Genomic DNA, 22088 nt, shown 5'->3' with positions numbered 1-22088 from the left:
TATACTTAGAGTAATTAAATGGAGCAATATTTGCCAAAAATTGACAGTTTGGCCAAAAGACCTTTGATAACGTCATGAAGTTACTTCATTCAATTAATGTAAGTTCCATTACTGTCTGTGATTCTATTTTGAGTTTGTATGGTGAACAGGATATTTTTGAGATTTTATTTTTGCATATGTATGTGATAAATTACCACAGATATATGATAAAAACATTTTCTATTTTTGTCTGTATTATTTGAGGTTACAGCTCAATCTTTTTCTAATGTTAACAAAAGGGTAAAAGTAATATTAATATCATATACTCTGTATCTCTAAATTTACATATACCCCTTCAAACCAGATAGGTCAATATTATAGAAATGAGATATGATTTGCTCCAGGATTCTGGTTCAGAAGCTTTGAAAAAGTTTGTTAGAAATGAATTAACATATTGCCCATACGTAGATACAAGTGAAACTCAAAAAATTAGAATATTGCGTAAAATGGATTTATTTCAGTAATGCAACTTAAAAGGTGAAACTAATATATGAGATAGACTCATTAAATGCAAAGCAAGATAGTTCAAGCCGTGACTTGTCATAATTGAGATGATTATGGCTTACAGCTCATGAAAACCCCAAATCCACAATAGCAGAAAATTAGAATATTACATGCAATCAATAAAACAAGGATTGTACATAGAACAATATTGGACTTCTGAAAAGTATAAGCATGCATATGTACTCAATACTTGGTTTGAGCCCCTTTTGAGCAATTACTGCCTCAATGCGGCATGGCATGGAAGCTATCAGCCTGTGGCACTGCTGAGGTGTCATGGAAGACCAGGATGCTTCAATAGCGGCCTTCAGCTCTTCTGCATTGTTCGGTCTCATGTCTCTCATCTTTCTCTTGGCAATGCCACATAGATTCTCTATGGGGTTCAGATCAGGAGAGTTTGCTGGGCCAATCAAGCACAGTAATCCCACAGTCATTGAACCAGGTTTTGGTGCTTTTGGCAGGGTAGGCAGGTGCCAAGTCCTACTGGAAAATGAAGTCAGCATCCCCATAAAGCTTGTCTGCGGAAGGAAGCATGAAGTGCTTCAAAATCTCCTGGTAGATGGCTGCGTTGATCCTGGACTTAATGAAGCACAGTGGACCAACACTAGCAGTTGACATGGCTCCCCAAATCAACACAGACTGGAAACTTCACACTGGACTTCAAGCATCTTGCAGTGTGTGCCTCTCCATTCTTCCTCCAGACTCTGGGTCCTTGGTTTCCAAATGAGATGCAAAAGTTGCTCTCATCAGAAAAAAGGACAGGTCTGTTTTTCTTTAGCCCAGGTAAGATGCTTCTGATGTTGTTTGTTGTTCAGGAGTGGCTTGACAAGAGGAATACGACATTTGAAGCCCATGTCCAGGATCCGTCTGTGTGTGGTGGCTCTTGATGCACTGACTCCAGCCTCAGTCCACTCCTTGTGAAAGTCCCCAACACTTTTGAATGGCCCTTTCCTGACAATCCTCTCCAGGCTGGGGACATCCCTGCTGCTTGTGCACCTTTTCTTCCACACTTTCCCCTTCCACATAACTTTCTATTAATGTGCTTTGATACAGCACTTTGGGAACATCCATCTTCTTTTGCAATTACCTTTTGAGGCTTTCCCTCCTTATGAAGGGTGTCAGTGATGGTTTTCTGCACAACTATCAGATCAGCAGTCTTTCCCATGATTGTGATTCCTACTGAACCAGACTGAGAGACCATTTAAAGGCTCAGGAATCCTTTGCAGGTGTTATGGCTTGATTAGCTGATTAGAGTGGGACACTTTGAGCCTAGAAGATTGAACCTTTTCACAATATTCTAATTTTCTGAGATTGTGGATTTGCAGTTTTCATGAGCTGTAAGCCATAATCATCTCAATTATGACAAATCACAGCTTGAACTATCTTGCTTTGCATGTAATGAGTCTTTCTCATATATTAAGTTCACCTTTTAAGTTGCATTACTGAAATAAATGAACTTTTGCACGATATTTTAATTTTTCAAGTTTCACCTGTATAACACACAATGACTCTCCTTGTGTGAAAAGAATATCTGTGTTGCATAACTTCTTAGTATACATAATGTATAAGCTTCCCATTGTCTTCTATCATGTTTTCGGGAGATTGATAGCAACCAGTGAATCAATCTTCTCTGTTGCAGTTATGCAATGGTTAAGATACAACTTTGCTTGGGATGGGATTCAACCACAGCTCTCTGTCCAATTGTAGTAACGATTTCTTTGGGCTGGTCAGTTTCATACAGAAACACCTGGCACCAGTAAGATAGTTTTGGGGTAAAAAATTGTTTGTTTCCTAAAGAAACCAAATAAGAAATTAATGGAGTAATCTGTAAGACTCCTCAGCTCTAGTTCTGAATAGCGTTTAGACTTTTTCACAACAGAATGAAAATATTCAAAAAGGAAGCAAAAACAAAATTCCCGTGAATTTTTATTTTTTATGGTCATAGAAATATATGTGTGTGTATGATAAACCTATTTAAATATAGAACAGGCTGTGTCTTGAGATGAACATTTTTTCTGGTCAGAGATTTGTTCGTTATTTGTCATTTCCCTCCTGACAATAACGTAAGTGGGAGTCAGATAATGTGTGTATTGCTCTTTTGTGCTGTTTTTCCATTGACCAGACAATGCTAACCATACTTGGTATCTGTTCTTTCTTTGTAACATTTCATTACCTTGCTGGAATGTCTGTTGTCAGGAAAATTTGCCTGGAGCCAGAATAAGTGGAGGCCTTTCCAATTTGTCTTTCTCCTTCCGAGGAATGGATGCTATTCGAGAAGCAATGCATGGCGTTTTCCTTTTCCATGCAATTAAGGTAATGTAATGGTTTGGGCAAAATAGTTTCTGATTGAAAAATACTGTTGTACAGTAAAAGAAGCTATAATATCCATTGGTTTGACCCCCACCCCCCTGTGTTTATTCTCAGCATGGAATGGACATGGGGATTGTGAATGCAGGAAATCTGCCAGTGTATGATGACATCCAAAAGGAACTTTTACAGTTGTGTGAAGATTTGATTTGGAATAAAGATCCAGATGCAACGGAAAAGCTTTTGCATTATGCTCAGGTTAAATTTTGCCTAAATTATTTTTAATATGCACTGCTTAATTTTTAAACATGGATGCTGAAAGCCTGAAGAATTGATTTGTGAAGTATTCTTAAGTGACTTGGTTTGTTTACATAGATGTAACCCCAAATGTCCCCTTACTTCCCCTTCTCCTTTAAAGCACTTTGTATCAAATCTTGCTGGGTTTGGATGATTCTGGAAATTTTTTTTTGCCTTTCCCAAAGAAAAACAAAATAGAATTGTAGTTTAGGAAAATAGATAGATAAACACATTTTTGCTTCAAGAGTATGAATTAGAATATACTGGGTTTTCTTTTATTTAATTATTAAAACAATGAAGGAAAAATAAGAGAAAATATAAACAAAAAAAACAGGACAATTACAGTTAATACAAAATATGGTGTTTGCTATAAATGTGCAAACAAGTGAGTTTTTTCTTAGTAAGATGCATGCTAATTTGCTATGTCCCAGAGTTGAGAATGCACAAATTCATGTCCAACTGTAACAACAGTGGTCCAATAATCTTTCTCCATGCCAACTTTAAAAGCCACAGCCTTCTGAATCTCCAGCTGTATATACTTGAGATAAACATCTGTAGGGAGATCTTAATCATGTTCTTTGCGTTGGGAACCTTAAATTGTCAGAATTTTTAATAAGAAGCAGCAAGTCACAAAGATGTGAGCAAAGATAGGCTTGGAATGTGGAATAGAAGTGTCTTTTTGGTGGGAGGATATTCATTTGTGGCCTATCTTACAGGTGTACAAAACCTGTTTTTTTTTTGTCCCTATATTGAAGCAGATTCAGGCATAGGGGGAGGTTACAACCTCCCTTTATGCCTGAAGAGAAATGTTTTTGATCAGTGTATGGTACCTGCTCTAACCTCTGTGGGTGAAACAGTGCACTAACCTCACAATTGATACAAAAGGATGCAAAGAGCCGTGGAAAGGTACATGGTCAGCATTACAAGACAAGATGGAAAGACTCACACATGGATTAGAGAATGAACGAAAATATACAATACCATCAAGAAAGTAAAAGAATTGAAATGGAAATGGGCTGGTCACATAATAAGAAGAACTGATGGCAGGTGGTCCAAGGCAGTCATAGAATGGATTCTGCTTGATAAAAAGCATCCACGAAAGAGACCTAAAACAAGATGGTTTGACGACATCAGCAAGTACTCCAGACCCAATTGGCAAAAGAAAGCTCAGGACTAATATAGGTTGGAAACATGTGGAAGAGACCTTCAGCCTGCAGTGGATGGCGATGATGAAGATGATTGAAGCAGACAGTATAGGTAGTCCTTGACTTTCAACTGTAATTGAGCCTGCAATTTTGTCATAAGTCGTGACAGCTTTAAAACAGGTCAACACTGTAACCACACCCAAATTTATGATCTTTTTTGCAGCAGTTAAGTGAACATGGTGGTCACTAAGTGAATGCAGCAGTCATTAAGCAAACCCATTGTTTGCTTTGATATGCTTTCTTTCTGGAAAGTATAAGTAAACACTAGTTTCTGAAGAAAATGATATAAATCATGGTCATGTGATCATGGGCTGCTATTAATGGTTGCAAATATGGGCCAGTTGATGAGACCCCCAAAATATGGTCATGGGACTATAGACAGGGACCCCTTATGTTGTAAGTCTTGTTTTTGGGAAGTGCGTCATAACTTCAAGCACTCACAAGCAGTCATTAAGCAACAGAAGTTGTAAGTTGTGGATTGCCTGCAGGTTTTGCTCTCATTCTACCAGGGAAATACTAGGGGAAAGAGCAATTTTGCCAATGTTACTATTTAAAATAACTAGCATTTGGAATCAGAATTTGTTGGTTGACATGTTCCATAAACCACAGTATAATACAAATAATAAAACATTTTAAGTGAAAGGAGGCTGAGATAGTATTGCACAGCAGAGTAGAAGGGGGTAGGCTATTCTATTAAACTGACGGGCACATTCCAGTTCAGAAGAGTGTTTTATTCATTAGCGATCCATTACGTGATACAACATAAACGATCACCAAGAGAGACTGTACTAAAGCCAAGTTAAGTGATTAGATTTTTAAAATAAATTGCTGCTAGACTGGCTGGGGATACATTTAAATTATATTACCAGGAATAAAAATCCAAAGCTCCATTTTTTTTTTGGCATTTTTATTCCTATTGACGGAATATTTATGTTATCCTGTTTTACCTTGTTTAGAAGCAGCAGCTTTCTGCAATCAATCAGCGGCCATTAAGTGTTCAGATGTGTAGAGTATTTTACGCATATGCCATGATTATGTAAGACCAGAAAGCACATGAAACAGGTTAGGTCAGATTTTCATTAGACATGAATTTTCTGGACACTAATCAATTTGATAATGGGGTAATTGCTTGTAGTCCAGACCACTCCCACATATACATTTTACCCACTTTCCACTGCTGTCCTGTGCAAGTAACTGTTTTATCTGTATTCAAGTGTGAGGTATAAGCAGATTGTGTCATAACATCAGACACCCATGCTAATCCTAAAGATCCAATGCAGCTCTGCACTGATCTGTAAGAAGCTTCTTCTATATCCGTGATGGTGAACCTATGGCATGCATGCCAGAGGTGGCATGCAGAGCCCTCTCTGGGGGCATGCACAGTGTCACCAGCTGCTCTTCTGGGCGTATACCGGCCAGCTGGTCTTTGGGTTTCCGGTGTTCTGGCTCATGCGAAGACCAGCTGGCCAGCACATGCATGCGCATCAGCCAGCTGCTCTTTGGGTTTTTGGCGCTTAGGCGTGCGCACATGCGTGTTTTCCGGTTTGGGCACTCAAGTGTCGAAAATGTTTGCCATCTCCGTTCTGTACAGATAAATATAAGAAGATGCCTCAACATGCCCTTGATTTTTTTAAGGGATCTTAATCATGCTGAGGTAAATAATCTTTCTACCCTGCCCTTGGCTTATTTTTTTTCAGCATTTCTGAGGCTAGAAGGTTATAATAAAGGCATAAAATAAAGGAAGTGGCTAAATATTCAGTCAAAAAATCTTTTTGGAGCTGAGGTGACACATTGAACATTCTGTTTATACAAAAACGGTATGTGTTTATTACTCAAGTGGCAGAACCTAATTCTGGCAAATAAAACATACAGTTTGGGTCCTCATGTCAACTATACAAAGTAGACTGCAACAGGAAACATAATTCCATAGGAAGATTAGAACAATACTTTATTGAGATGTTAGCCACATCTGAATAATACTTTGTTTCCCAGGAGTTGAGGTATGATTTAGCTCTCTTTGCTTTCATAGTAGTTCTTGCCTATTTCTCTGACTCTACACTTAACTTTAATAGAAGTGTAGACAGAATCTGAAATTTGGAATCAACAAAGAATCTGAAGAATCCTCTTTGACCCAGGTTTTCATTAAAGTTGTGTCTCTTTAATGGCCTCAATCAGTTCTCAAATTGTGATCTGGAATTTCTGGGCATCCCCAATATCCTTTCATGGGGTCCCTGAAATCAAATATTTTAAAATTTCTCCCTTTTAATTTCTAATGCAATACATATCAATAGATATAACACACATAGACTAAAGCTCTTTAGGAACCTCAGTCATTTTTAAGAATATGAAGGAGTCCTGAGACCCACATGTTTGAGAACCGCTGGCCTAAAGGACCTTCCAAACTCTGAGACAAGTCTGTCCTATCTGATCGGGAAAGAAACCTCTTATACATGGAGTAATAGACTAGACTTCTTCACTTAATAGGAAGATAGTTTCAATATATCAGTGATGGCGGGGCAAATTATTTCATTTTAACTTCTCTCATTCCAGACCCATGCTCAAGGAGGAAAAAAAGTCGTACAGACCGATGGATGGAGAAATGGATCTGTAGAAGAAAGACTGGAGTATGCCCTTGTTAAGGTACATTTGCCTGTTTGATGAGCTAAAATTGCCTCTTTGACTAGGTTTAATCCTAAGGGAAAAAGTTGCTGGACAGTACCATCCAAATCTGTTATGCTATCAGGGTTCAGCTTTCCAGAATTTGTTCTTTGATGAATTGAGAAATACAGTGTGCTTCCAATAGCCCATTTGGGATCTCAATTGGGAGAACTTCTCTTGAACAAAAATAAATGCCCATTCACATTTCTTATGTGAATAGATCTAAATGTGTAAATTTGTAACAAATTTAGTTCTAGAACAGAGTTCTTCAAGTTTGGCAACTTAAGATGGGTGGACCTCCACTCCCAGAATTCTGAACACATGGCCTGGCTGGATAATTCTGGGAGTGGAAATCTGCGCATCTTAAGGGCGCCAAGCTTGAAAAATGTTGTGAACTTTCTTCACAGGCTTCAATTTAGAACCCCCTTCAAAACATCAACACCTTATAATGAAAAATGGAGGTTCACCTGAGACAAGGCTGTAACAACTTCTTGCTACAGCTGGCTTGAAACCAGTTGCTGTTAATTGCACTTAGCACATGGGTGTCAAACTCGCAATGTCACGTTGCCATCATGTGACGTATCTCAACGTGTTTCCTCTTTGCGGAGCTGGGATGGGCGTGGCCTACGTGTGATGCATCAGGCCCACAGGCTGCCAGTTTGACACCCCTGACTTAGCAGATCAGAAGCTGCCAATATGAAAAGGGAGGTGTAATTTTGAATGCTTCAAGAACAGCCTGTCTATTTTAAAACTTAGAGATCCTTTTCGGAATACCCACACACAATTTTGGGAAGTGAGATAATGAGGAAGCCTCCTGCTGGTGAATGCTTTTCTTCTGCTCCTTTGCCAGACTCCTTCAAGATTCTTTTAAAAAGAGGTTGAAAACATTGTCTCATGCTTTCAACATGAATCGATATTACTTGCATGTTTTATTTCTCTTGTGTTTTTTTTACTTTAATCTGTAGGTTTACTTTTGAATTCAGCTCTTGGTATAATTAGCCTATTTTAACACCCTTGAATTACTACAGTCTCTTTTTAGTAGGTTGTTCTTGAGGGGCCCCGTTTTGTAAAATGCAATAGATAAATGATGCTTATTGTGGGAAGATATATACTACTTTAATGTACAGATGGTTGCTTTTTTTCCCAGGGCATTGAGAAATATGTGATTGAGGATACCGAAGTGGCTAGACAAAACAAAGAGAGGTATCCCAGACCCCTGAATATAATTGAGGGGCCCCTGATGAATGGCATGAAAATAGTTGGTGATCTTTTTGGAGCTGGCAAGATGTTTCTTCCTCAGGTAAAGAAGAAATTTCCATTAGCCTATCACAATTTAGCTGTGTAATTACACATTGCACCAATGCTTTCTTTGGCTTGAGGGAGGATCAATGTCTGGTTCTTAGCACTTCAGGATATTGTAGTAGAATATAGGAGATTGCCTTATACCAAGCCAAACAGTTTGTCCATTTTCCCTCGTACAGTTTACTCTCATAGGCAGCAACTTTCTAGAGGCAGTAGTGGCTTACACCGAAACATACACATTTCCATATCCCAAGTTTCATTAGTTAAGTGTAATGGGAAAGACATTCTGTACACAGAAAGAATTTTGACCCCAAGAAATTAGTTCACGTTTCAGAAATGAAGAGGCTCACAGTCCTTTCACTGAAATATCTAGTTTCCTTTAATTGAGAACTGGGAGTGGGAATAAATAATATGGCTGGTCCTGTTAAACAATTGAGAATTGGAAACCCTTGCTATATCCATGTACTGTAGTTTTCTTTGTAGCAATATGCAGTGGCTAGTCTATAGCCCTTAAAATTCCTAATAGTTTCCATCTTTTCTTTCTTTTCTTTCTTTCTTTTGCTTATTTGTGTATGTATTGTGACTGGTTTTAATTGTAAAAATTAATAAACTATATTTTTTTTTAAAAAAATTCCTAATAGTTTCCCATCAGGTACAAATTACATTCAACCCTGCTTAACCTACGCAACTAGGATTTCCCCTAGTGGCAGATTTAGCTTATAAGTTCTCAGATTTCCTCACATTTCAGTACTGTGTCTGATCCTGAATAGTCTTATTTCTCAAACTGCCTGGGCATCACCTGAGGCAAATGACCCTTTAGTAGTAAAGATGAGATGATTTAATATGGGACCTCATGTATGAAAGCATGTGCTCTAATACTAGAGATACCCTGTACCTTAAAATGGGTATTACTTTATTTTCATTCCTGCTAGTGACTGTTGCTGAACTTCATTCAGTTGTAAAGATGAGTTTCTGGATTAGTGGCTTATTGGATATAAATATCTTCTATTATCCCCATGTATGCCAGCAGATAAAACTGTATTTTACCCCATAGGTTAGTTTAGTCTCCTTTTTTATTTGTTCCCATTTGATTGGCAATATGTTCACAATCTGTCTGTTTCTTTTCATGTGTTAGCTTTTAGTTTTAATAGTAAGGTTTAATGTTTGGCTTTCTCCAAATTGGTCTTTTATACACATTGCAATGCAGGCAGGCACAGCTTTACAGATGTGGGCTGAAACTGCAGCATGGCTCACTTTATTTAAATAAGCAATGAATAATCTTGGAGAACTGCAAGTGTTAGTGTCCTTTGTTTGACTAGCAAGTCACTGTAACAATAAATCCACTGGGATAGGTTTGTGGTAGATTTGTGACACCATATTAAAAGGTTAAATATATTAATATTAAAGTACATTAAAAGGTGCCTATCCCTCTCCCTCTCCCACTCTCTCCCAAGAGCAGCTGTGGGTCTCTCTGATCACTGTATGCTTCATCTCGTCCCCGCCTATAGACAGAAACTTAAAACCACAAAACCTGTGGTCAAGACAGCGAAGTCTTGGACTGAGGAGGCAAAATGCGTTACTATCATCTCAGTTCCCAAGAAACCCTCCATCAGGGAACTAAATGACTTCAGACCAGTCACTTTGACATCTCTGGTTATGAAGAACTTTGAGAGGCCAGTGTTGGCCCACTTGAAAATCATCGTGGATCCGCTGTTAGTTCCCTTGCAGTTTGCCTACTGTGCAAATACATTGGTGGATGGTGGTCAATTGTGGTCAATATGGTACTGCACTATATCTTGCAACTTCTTAATCCCCAGTGACCTATGCATGGGTCCTTTTTGTTGACTTCAGCTCAGCTTTCAATACCATCATTTTAGAAACACTAAACTGATTCAGTTAGCTATGCCTGTCCATGCTTGTAGGCGGATTACTAATTTTTTGACAGATAGGAAACAATAGATGAAGCTAGGGAAAATCACATTGAGCGCCTAACAATTAGCACAGGTGCCCCTCAGGGCTGCGTGCTCTCTCCATTGCTCTTGTCTCTCTATACCAATGACTGCATCTCTAAGGATCCTTCTGTTGAAGTAGTGAAATTTGCAGATAATACAACAGTCATTGGTCTCATCCAAGGAGGTGATGAGTGCATATATAGACTGAAGGTTGAATAACTGGCCCTGTGGTGCAGCCGGAACAAACTGGAGATGAGCAAACTTAAAACTATAAAGATAAGAGTGGATTTTAGGAAGAGTCCTTCTATCACCTCTTACTATATGTTAGAACTTCACTTGAATAGAACTAATTTACCATGGAGGCAAATAGTCTCCTTTCTCTTTTCTTATGAGTAATTAAAACTGTAGAGATGAGAGTGGATTTTAGGAAGGACCTTCAATTGTACCACCTCTTACTATATTTGACAGCACAGTATCAGCAATGGAATCAGAGGTGGTATTCAGCAGGTTCTGACCAGGTCTGGAGAACCAGTAGCGGAAATTTTGAGTAGTTCGGAGAACCGGCAAACACCACCTCTGACTGGAGATTTTATAGTATCCTTCCCCTGCCATGCCCACAGAACCGGTAGTAAATTTTTTTGAATCCCACCACTGAATGAAATCCTTCAAGTTTTTGGGTTGTATAATCTCCTAGGATTTGAAATGGACATCTAACTGTACAACCAAGCATAATTAAGAATGTTCTTCCTGCATCAATTCAGGAAGTTCAGACTGTCCCAGGAACTGTTGATATAGCTTTAAAGAGGAATGATTGGGTCTGTCATTTGTACTTCTATATCTGTCCAGTTTGGCACAGCAACTAAGAGAAGAGGTACAGACTCCAACGGATAGTTAGGATTGCAGAAAAGCAGTTGCAACCAGACTGCCTTCCATAGAAGACCAGTATATTGCGTGGATCAGAAGAACTGAGAAGATAATTACACATCCTGGACGTAATCTGTTTCAACTCCTCCCTTTGGGATGCTGCTATAGGGAATTACATGCCCAAACAACTAGACACAGGGGCAGTTTTTTCCCCGTGTGCCACCACTCTGCTGAACACCTAATTCTCACAGTACTGTCTTATGTCTAAATATATTCACCCATGTTGTATGGCTGTAATAGTATTATTATCCTCTCCTCTGCTAACCCATTATTGGTGTCATTATTGTGATTACTATTATTATTCCCTTGTTGCTTTGCATGTACACTGAGAGCTTCTGTACCAAAGACAAATTCTTTGTGTATCTAATCACATTTGGCCAAATAAAAGTATTTTATATGAATGCGTGCCTTGGATGCATTTCTCTAAAATGGAAGAAAATGGAGAAACTGGTAAAGGAGTTGCTTAGAAGTTACTGGGTTACTTAGTTGGTATTTATTGGTAATTTTCTGTTTTGGGGGCCTGGTATGGTTTGCTTTCAGATTAATTCATTAATTGTTATAATCTTGAATAAACTTTTGAACACTCTCATGGGTCTTTTTCTGAATCTGAATATACAGGTGATTAAATCTGCTAGAGTTATGAAGAAAGCAGTGGGTCATCTTATCCCATTTATGGAGAAGGAAAGAGAAGAATTACGTGCGTTATCTGGTAGCACAGAAGAAGATGTGAGTTTGCAGCTACAGTCTTTGATTCTCTTAAATTAATTTTGGTTGCAGTTGTATTATAGATTTTTGTGTAGGTCAGGAATTCATGGCACGTCATGGCAGCAACTTCTGCAATAAATAGATCCTCTTACATGAGCTCTCAGTCACAGAAATGGGCAGCTGATCGGAAAACATAAAGTTGTCCATTTGATATTTTGCCAGTAAAACAAACAGCAATAGTATGCTATATAAGGATCCATAGTCATAAACTTGGCACTTAATTGAATGAATGTTCAACAGGCAAAAAAATAACAATGGTAACAAAAACAGTTTTTGCCTCTCTCTGTTGAGCTATATTTGTCTCTACCTCATCATTTTCAGTGATAAGAATTTTCCACTGATGTGGTCTACTTCCATTGCTAGCTTTGTTTCTGTGCCCCTTCTTCCCATTGGGTAGTTCTCCCCTTCATTTTACAAGCTAATTTTTGGGATTGCCTATTTGTACAATCTCATACAGCAGAGGTGTCAAGCTCGGGTTGTCACGGTGGTGTCACGTGACGTATCAGGGCTTTTTTCCTTTTCACTAAACCAGGCGTGATGCACCTGGCCCACGGGCAGGGAGTTTGACAGTCCTGTCCTATAGGCTCACTTCAAAATATTGTTTCCGAGCAAAAAGCTATGGAGCAAAGAGGTTCTAGTTGTTACTAGAGAGTCCCAATTAATCAGCAGGGAAGAGATTGATGAATCAGACCTTTTAGAACTGATGTCACTAAATGCATTAGTAAGTTGAGTAAGTATTATTCTCTTTATCGGCATTTTTCTTTTTAAAAATTGCACTGTTCTTGTTTTAAAAGCATTTCGTGATTTGATGTACTGTATAATACAATGCAGTTTTGAACTTGAAAAATTGATTCTGGAGAAATGCAAATTAGTTTGGGAGGTGTGAATCAGATTGGCTCACTTCCAAAGGCAGAGAAAACAAAATCCTTGGACTTCCATGCTCTGCAGCCTCTTGTCTTAGGAAGCATCTGTCAAGCTAATGTGTAGTTGCTCATTGGAAGCAATCATGAGGCTGGAAAAAACCTGATGCTTTGTGCTGTAGCAGATTTCTTTCATTCCTAATAGGCATGAAAAAATGAAATAACAGCAGTTGTTCTTGTAGTTCAAATTGTTGCGAGGGCTGGGTTGATTTAAGAACAAATTGTGAATTTTATGCTGTCTTTGGCATTTGGGAGTGAAATGAGGTAAAGCAAAATGCTGAGTGAAAAACACAACAATCCAGAAGCTTACTAGCTTTAAGATGTATTTATTTAGCAGCCACATGTTTACTTAAAAAGGGGAAAGTGTGTTGTGAATCAGTATGGAATTAGGCCAGTCCTGTATTATTACTCGCTAATAGTTAGTATGTGCTACACTCTTTTGGAAATGCTAAATGCTGCTATTCTCGTGTGTGTGGGAATCTGCTGGCCTCTGAATATGAATTTTATCATTGGAATGTTTGCTGCTGTCCTATCTCAAAATGAGGTGCATATCTCCTGGCATAGAAGCTCTCCCGAGTGCCGTTACCTCCCAGAATACTCGCTGTAGCGCCAGAAGAACAGCAAATATAGAGCACTGGTTATTATCTTTCAGAATGCATGGCTTTGCTGCAGGCTTGTGCAGGACTGAAGAGGAAAGCTATTTAGTCCTGTTCCCAGTTAGTTTGCTTCAAACCATTTAATGTTAGAAATCATCTTGTTTTTATCCTGAAGATGTCTTAAGAATAAATATATGCACTGGTCCACAGTGCAGCCTAGCCCGGACTTAGCCCATTCCCATCAGTTTTAGGATTCCCCTAGCAATTAGGCCTGTGATTATTGTTTGACCATTCCACCGTGACTTATTTTCCCTGGCTTGATTAAATGAGCATGCCCTTCACCTCCAGTCACGCAGGCTTTCATGAGTATAATGCATAATTATGCTGAACCTTGATATATTCTGGATGTTCATTTCCCCCAAATTCTGCTACATTTTAAGTCAGAAAAAGTTAAGCATGATAGTAACATAGAAACCCTCAGGCATCAAAGCTTTTGTTTACATTAATGATGGATAATAACAAGGGGTATTAAAGTGGACAGAAAAGGTAAGGGCAGGTTACAGCTTCAAAGGGCAGCCAGGACTGAAGTCTTAATATTATTTTTATGTTTATGTATTATATGCAACAGCTATTTAAAAGGAGCAGAGCTTTGAGAGCCTGGTTATGCATGCCTGCTGCATGCTGTTGATTTCTCCCCCTGCAAGTTACATATATGGATTACATACCTGTTTGTTTGGAAAATTAGCTATGCTGTAATCAGGATAAATATTTGGGGGGGAGGGGGTGTACGGCCTTAAAGACCCAGAGTTATACAGACATGGTGATTTTTTCCATGAATCTCTTCCCAGAATCCCCTACCTGTTTGAACACAAGGGCCTCATTTGAGAAAAATATGCCAACATTAGCAAAATATGGTATGCTAAAAGAAGCAAAGATTTATGTGTGTGCCTCTGTTTCCCTTTTAAAACAGCACTTACTGTTTTTCATGAATAAGAAAAAACAAATTTAAAAACATGGATATACCACTATCATATACAAATTAATGAAATGCTTTTGGCTTGAAGAAATTAATGTGTAAACATTGATACGAAAGTATTCATTGAAGAAATCGGTAGAGGATCTTAGAAGTAGGGGCTTCAGGAGGGAAAATGCTAAGGCTGCTTGCTTCCATTATGGCTAAGAATTTAGGGAGTTGAAGTTCCAGTATATTTGGAAAGCACCAGGTTAGACAAGGCAGTGCTACAATGTTCTGATCTACTTCTTTTTATTAAATAGTCATTTGTGCTGCTGATAGATCCCTGTTTACAAATAGTTCCTTTACTGAAGCCATGAGGAATGTTCTGTTATGTTGACAAAAGTAATTTTTAAAAGACTCTTGTGTTTTGTATTCAGAAAGGCTGACTTCCACAGGGATAATATTGTTAAGTGTTATTCTCATAAGGATCAAATTAATGGATTGACGAAATAACTGTATCTTTCACTTTGTGGTCTGTTGAGTTGCAGCAAACTGCCTAGGATGCAAGGTGATTCCTTGCTAGGAGAAAGATCTTTTGAAATATATTTATATATGATTCTCTTAGTTCTCATTTCTGTCTTAATCAATGGCAATTAGGCTGAGACATAATGACAAACCTTATGATTAGTGAGCATTCAGTCCAAAATTTTCAAGTTACTCAGTCTGTAGTTGACAATCTACTATTCTTACGATGGTTTGCACTATAATTTTACAGTCTATCATATATTGTGATTGAAATGGTGAGAGTCAGTCATAAACCAAAACAGGTGGCATACAGTTTGTTTACATCTTCTCTAACTACTAATCCTTATCCCTACAGGATCCTTATCAAGGAACTATTGTGTTAGCTACTGTGAAAGGTGATGTCCATGATATCGGCAAGAACATTGTAGGAGTAGTTTTGGGCTGCAATAATTTCAGGTAATGAGACTTGATCTTTTGAACTTGCACATACCTCATTATACTGTAATTACTTGACAGGCTAGAAATGTCTCCTGCAAGTGGGACATTTAATGATTTGACTAAAGTGCTAGCTTTCTGAGGGCAGCTTAGATTGTTTTAATCAATATTTATTAGATCTATTTATTTTCATCATTTAAAAAGTACCAACTCTAAAAAACAGGTGGTATATATAAAGGTTATCTGTTTACACAGCAAAAGTTTTAGTAAAGACTGACATAGTTTGGCCAGCAGACCTGGATAGCCCAGGGTGATATGGAGTGGTTTGTCTGATCATTGCTATTGGGAGGGTGGGGGACAGTGAGGGTTTGTTGGGTTTTGTATTGGGGTTTTATTTCTGTAAGCCAACCTGAATCATTGTGAGTGAGTTGGGCGGACATTTCTCTTTTGGTAAATGTATTAAACTTGCATGAATTTCTACAGAATACTGTGTACTGTAATAAAAACATGGGCCAGTTAACTGTTCCATCACCACAAAGGCAGATTTTGGCCTCAATTATTTTAAACTTAATATCAAGAACTCTTTGGAATAAATTAGGAAAGTGTATAGGATAGCATAAAAGCTCTGCAAAACTTTGATCAAAGTACATGGTTGAACTTGAAACTGTTCAATTTCTCCCTAACTGAGCATATTCAGATATATTCTAATCTGGGAATTTTTATCTGGACATTGGGTAGCCAATTCATAGGTCAAAGTTGTCAGGATTTGCAATATGGCAAGCTATCTTGAATTGCTTGGTAGCAGTATTACTGCCCAAGAAGTTCATTTTTCAATTATCTGTTCTTATATAAGAAGTCACTGGACTTAATAGAAAGTGTAACTCAAGCAAATATGATAATAATTAAGAATGGGGCAAGTGTTGTATAAGAAGGCTCAGATATAAGGGAAGATTACAAGCCAAATGTTGTTCTCTTGAACTTCCTCACAGAATGATTGATCTTTTGTGTGGACTATTAACAGACATGTATTAATTGAGTATATATACAAATTGATTAGCAAACTGCCATTTTCTTCCCCAGAGTTATTGATTTGGGAGTTATGACACCATGTGACAGGATACTAAAAGCTGCTCTTGAAAACAAAGCAGGTACTCACAAATTTGATTTGTATTTGTCCAGTTTTGTGAAGCTTCAAGATTTTCATCATGTGAAAATGTGTATCTTCAAATGCTAGTTCTGACTAAACTCACTAAGAAAATATAAAATAAGGCGATAACGGGTACAATTTTTCTTCTTGAAAACAGAATCCTTAAAATACATTAGGGTTTGTCAGAAAAATTGGGAGACAGTAAATTTGAAAAACGTATAAAAGTTTGATTTGATATTAAGTAGTCCATTGGCAGATGTAATTATTTTGGCTCAACCTCAGTGCAGTGGTTTACTTTACTATGTAAAAATGTAGCCAGCTTATAGAATTCAGATTTATTTATTTAAGGATAGGTTCTATGTTAATTTTCACCAAAATATGTGGTTTAAAGATTAAGTTAAAGTTCAAATATTTTTTAAATTTGTTATTAAAAAGACAACGGTATTGCATTCACCATAGATATTTGAGATATTTAGAAATTCTAATCCTACCCATTTCACACATGAGTTGAATATCTGGGGTAATATCTCTAGCTACAGAAAGTTAGGGGGAAATTCTAAGTCAGATCCATGCCTTCATGTAACAACTGGATGGCATTTTTACCCTAAAGTTTAACATAGATTCTAAAATCAAAGATAAAATGTTGGAAATATTTGACTATTTATACTTATAGATATAATTGGCTTGTCTGGTCTTATCACTCCATCTTTGGATGAGATGATATTTGTTGCCAAAGAAATGGAAAGACTAGAAATAAGGATCCCTTTGCTGATTGGAGGAGCAACTACTTCCAAGTAAGTTAGGTTTTTTTTTGTTTTTTTGCAGAGGATGTTAACCTAAATACATAGAATTGCTTATGTAAAGAAGTATGATTTCCAAAATTAACTTTTATGTTCCTTTTAGATTATTTTAATCAATATTTATTAGATATGATTATTTATACCATTTTAAATGTACCAAGTCTGAAAATCAAGTGCCTGAATCATAATTTAAGTTTCAGAGAAGTTATTATTTCCTCACTGAAAAAGAATCTGATTTTATTTTCGGTTCAAGTACACATTTGGTATAGCAAAAATTGAACTTGGTTTTGCAACATTGAGAATCAAGCCATACATGTTTTGCATTAACTAAATTTTCTTTTCTTTTCTTTTTTAATATATTTTTATTAATTTTTTTTTACATCGTAAAACATCATGGCCAGGACATACTGGATTTAAATTAAAAATTGGTTAAAAGAGATCACTGGCTATCAGATTGAGCTCAGACCGGAATCCTTCCTATTAGGAATCATTAAAGAAAGATTACCGAAAGAAGTAAAATACCTAGTGTTACATATTATAACAGCTACCAGAATAGCCTTTGCGCAGATATGGAAAACACCAAATACTCCCAATGAAGAACTAATAACACACAAAGTAACAGAAAGTGCTGAGATGAATATGCTAACAATTAAATTGAAAGAAAAAGACGACTCTGAATTCTTTACAATTTGGAACAATTGGTATAAATAGCTAATAAACAGAACCAAGAAGGGAGACAAAAATGTTAATTGAAACAACCCTAAAGAAAGTAAAATAAAAATTTGTAAACTATATAAAGATATAAGAATAGTAATTATAGCTAAAGATATTATTTAATAGTAGATAAATGCAATATAATGTATTATGATATTTAAACCAAAATCTTGTATAGATGCTAAGAACGCTATTGATATCATGATGTTTTACGATGTAAAAGAAAAGAAAAGAAAATTGCATTAACTAAATTTTCATGCAAAGGTCCCAGGAGAATTATAATACATGATAGATTGAAGATAAAAAAATCTAATGGGACAAGAAAGCCTAAACTATACGAGGAATTTCAAACCACACTGCTCAAAAAAATAAAGGGAACACTTAAACAACACAATGTAACTCCAAGTCAATCACACTTCTGTGAAATCAAACTGTCCACTTAGGTAGCAACACTGATTGACAATCAATTTCACATGCTGTTGTGAAAATGGAATAGACAACAGTTGGAAAGCATAGGCAGTTAGCAAGACATCCCCAATAAAGGAGTGGTTCTGCAGGTGGTGACCACAGACCACTTCTCAGTTCCTATGCTTTCTGGCTGATGGTTTGGTCACTTTTGAATGCTGGCGGTGCTTTCACTCTAGTGGTAGCATGAGATGGAGTCTACAACCCACACAAGTGGCTCAGGTAGTCCAGCTCATCCAGGATGGCAATGCGAGCTGTGGCAAGACGGTTTGCTGTGTCTGTCAGCGTAGTGTCCAGAGCATGGAGGCGCTACCAGGAAACAGGCCAGTACACCAGGAGACGTGGAGGAGGCCGTAGAAGGGCAACAACCCAGTATCAGGACCGTTACCTCCACCTTTGTGCAAGGAGGACAGGAGGAGCCCTGCAAAATGACCTCCAGCGGGCCACAAATTTGCATGTGGCTGTTCAAATGGTCAGAAACAGACTCCATGAGGGTGGTATGAGGGCCTGACATCCACAGGTGGGGGTTATGCTTACAGCCCAACACCGTGCAGGACGTTTGGCATTTGCCAGAGAACACCAAGATTGGCAAATTCACCACTGGCACCCTGTGCTCTTCACAGATGAAAGCAGGTTCACACTGAGCACATGTGACAAACGTGACAGAGTCTGGAGATCCTGCGGAGATCATTCTGCTGCCTGCAACATCCTCCAGCATGACCAGTTTGTCAGTGGGTCAGTAATGGTATGGGGTGGCATTTCTTTAGGGGGCCGCACAGCCCTCCATGTGCTCGCCAGAGGTAGCCTGACTGCCATTAGGTACTGAGATGAGATCCTCAGACCCCTTGTGAGACCATATGCTGGTGCAGTTGGCCCTGGGTTTCTCCTAATGCAAGACAATGCTAGACCTCATGTGGCTGGAGTGTGTCAGCAGTTCCTGCAAGACGAAGGCATTGATGCTATAGACTGGCCCGCCCATTCCCCAGACCTGAATCCAATTGAGCACATCTGAGACATCATGTCTCGCTCCAACCACCAGCGCCATGTTGCACCACAGACTGTCCAGGAGTTGGGGGATGCTTTAGTCCAGGTGTGGGAGGAGATCCCTCAGGAGACCATCCACCACCTCATCAGGAGCATGCCCAGGCATTGTAGGGAGGTCATTCAGGCACATGGAGGCCACACACACTACTGAGCCTCATTTTGACTTGTTTTAAGGACATTACATCAAATTTGGATCACCCTGTAGTGTTTTTTCCCACTTTAATTTTGAGTGTAACTCCAAATCCAGACCTCCATGCGTTGCTAAATTTGATTTCCATTGATAATTTTTGTGTGATTTTGTTGTCAGCACATTCAACTATGTAATGAACGAAGTATTTAATAAGAATATTTCATTCATTCAGACCTAGGATGTCTTATTTTTGTGTTCCCTTTATTTTTTTGAGCAGTGTATTTCTTCTAGTTATAGCTGACTGTTCTAATAGCAGTCAATAATTAAACATTTTGTTATGAGATGTATGATGTAAATTTGTGCTATTGTGTAGTGAGAATTACCTTTGCAGCAGTGAAAATGAAATCATAGTTTTAAAAATATGTAAAGCTGGCATTCTGGGGAGTTTGAGAAGAGAATCTGGAAAATTCAGAGAATGAATATTTGTAATATTAAGAGGCTTTTGACTGTTTCTTCATCTGGTTATTGTTTTCTTAGGTTTTCTTTTATGTTATTACAGAACTCATACAGCTGTAAAAATTGCTCCGCGGTATAGTGCTCCTGTCATTCATGTCCTGGATGCCTCCAAAAGTGTGGTGGTTGTAAGTTGTGATAAAATTTCTATCTGAAAATTATACCAGACAGCTCTAATCTAGTGCAGCCCAGATGTATAAAGATTATAAATCCCAGCTGTTTTGGTTATGTTAATTGGTAATTCTGTGAATTGTAATCCCCTAAATCTGTAATAAGTAAATACTCGCATGAAGTGATAGAGTAACTACTCTAGTTTCAGACCTCTGCAGATCTTTTTTTTCTCCTCGACATAGGTTGTTAAAATGTTATTGGATTGTAACCTAAGGACCCTAATTACTATGCAACAATTCTTACTCATAGATAATCCTATGAGGAGTGATCTCAATTTCTTTCAATTTCTATGCTAATTTTATTCTTATTTGCTTCAATGGGCTTATTTGGATAACTTTTTCATGTTGATTTTTGAACAATTTTGCATTTGTACATAAACCTTGTAAAGCTCCTTATAAATGTCTGTAAATGTTCTGATTTTCATGAAGTTCCTTTTGACTTCTGCATTATGAACTTTCAGATTTGTTAAGTTCCTTTTTCATCATTTTGGACCTTAAGAAAAAAAAGACCTCTTTCTTGGTTGTAAAATCAAAAAAACCCGCAAAAACCTGATAGCAGTCTTTTTAATCTCCAAGAAAGTTAAGGACATGATTTATTAGACTTTTGTATTGCTTCTTCAGCCATGAATGACTTTAAGCACTGTCTCAGTCCATATTAGCCTGCCTCTTGCATAGTGAAAGGACTGGTTTAAGAGATGGGTATTTCCACATTGCTGTCTGACATCACATTAATACTTTTTCAGTGGGATCATGTTTTTTTTAAATTCAAGTCCCTCCCCTTTGGACTGTGCATAGCTAGTCTAAGCGTATGAAGTACATATGGTCAGATGTGACTCTTCTTAAGGCAGCAGGGCAACTAGTGGGAGGGAATAAGAGGAAATAATTAATTAATTAATTAAATTTATATTGCTGTCTATTCACTCATGGCGACTTGAGGCGGCTTACACAATGTAAAACTATATTTAAAACCAAAAAATAAAAATAAATAAAATTTTTTTAAAAACCTAACAAAAAGAATCAAATAAATTAGTAAAGTACAATAGAACAAAATTTGGGAAAAAAATTAAAAAATAAAATAAAAACCAACTCCTACTCCCCGCCCCGATGACAGCAGATCACACTAGCCATTCGATGGGCTCCATCCCTCTCTGGGTTCCCCAGGCCCACTGGCAAATCATTCAATGCTTTTCGGAAGAGTGCTAGAGTGGGGGGCATTCTAATCTCTGGGGGAATGATATTCCAGAGAGGGAACCACAATGGAGAAGGCTCTTCTTCTCAGTCCCACCAGGTTTATCTCCCTCCTGCAACATTCCTTGCCTCCTCACTCTAATGGGTTGGGTAGATGTGACTGGCAAGATATGTTCCCTCAGATAACCTGGATCCAAGCCATGAAGAGCTTTAAAGGTGACAACCAGCACCTTGAATTGCACCTGGAAGCAAATTGGCAACCAATGCAGCTCCTGCAGGAGAGGTGACACATGTGTACACCGGGGTCTGCACAAAACCATGCGGGCTGCTGCATTTTGCACTAACTGGAGCTTCCAGATGCTCTTCAAGGGCAGCCCCATGTAGAGCGCGTTGCAATAATTGACAGGAAGTGACCAGGGCATGAGTGACTGTGGGTAGGAACCGCTGGTCCAGGAAAGGGCGTAACTGGTGCACAACCCGCAATTGCGCAAAAGCCCTCCTGGCCACAACCACCACCTCTTCGAAAAAGGAGTCGT

At 38.1% G+C, this 22088-nt stretch overlaps 1 protein-coding gene across 1 annotated transcript in view; it reads left to right on the top strand.

Moving 5' to 3' along the window:
• MTR (5-methyltetrahydrofolate-homocysteine methyltransferase) overlaps nucleotides 1-22088 on the top strand; it is a 73277-nt gene that overhangs the window by 39542 nt on the left and 11647 nt on the right. The window contains exons 17-25 of the mRNA XM_026705227.2: nucleotides 2737-2853; nucleotides 2965-3105; nucleotides 6900-6989; nucleotides 8155-8307; nucleotides 11804-11911; nucleotides 15302-15402; nucleotides 16462-16529; nucleotides 17202-17322; nucleotides 20241-20322. Of these exons, the coding sequence (XP_026561012.2) occupies nucleotides 2737-2853; nucleotides 2965-3105; nucleotides 6900-6989; nucleotides 8155-8307; nucleotides 11804-11911; nucleotides 15302-15402; nucleotides 16462-16529; nucleotides 17202-17322; nucleotides 20241-20322 (981 nt within the window). The remainder of the gene's footprint in view (nucleotides 1-2736; nucleotides 2854-2964; nucleotides 3106-6899; nucleotides 6990-8154; nucleotides 8308-11803; nucleotides 11912-15301; nucleotides 15403-16461; nucleotides 16530-17201; nucleotides 17323-20240; nucleotides 20323-22088) is intronic.

Source organism: Pseudonaja textilis, chromosome 1, assembly GCF_049901715.1.
Source record: "Pseudonaja textilis isolate UNSWEBS1 chromosome 1, rPseTex1.2, whole genome shotgun sequence".
NCBI classification, from domain to species: Eukaryota; Metazoa; Chordata; class Lepidosauria; order Squamata; family Elapidae; genus Pseudonaja; species Pseudonaja textilis.
Note: the sequence above shows the minus strand (reverse complement) of the source record. Positions and strands in the feature narration are given on the sequence as shown.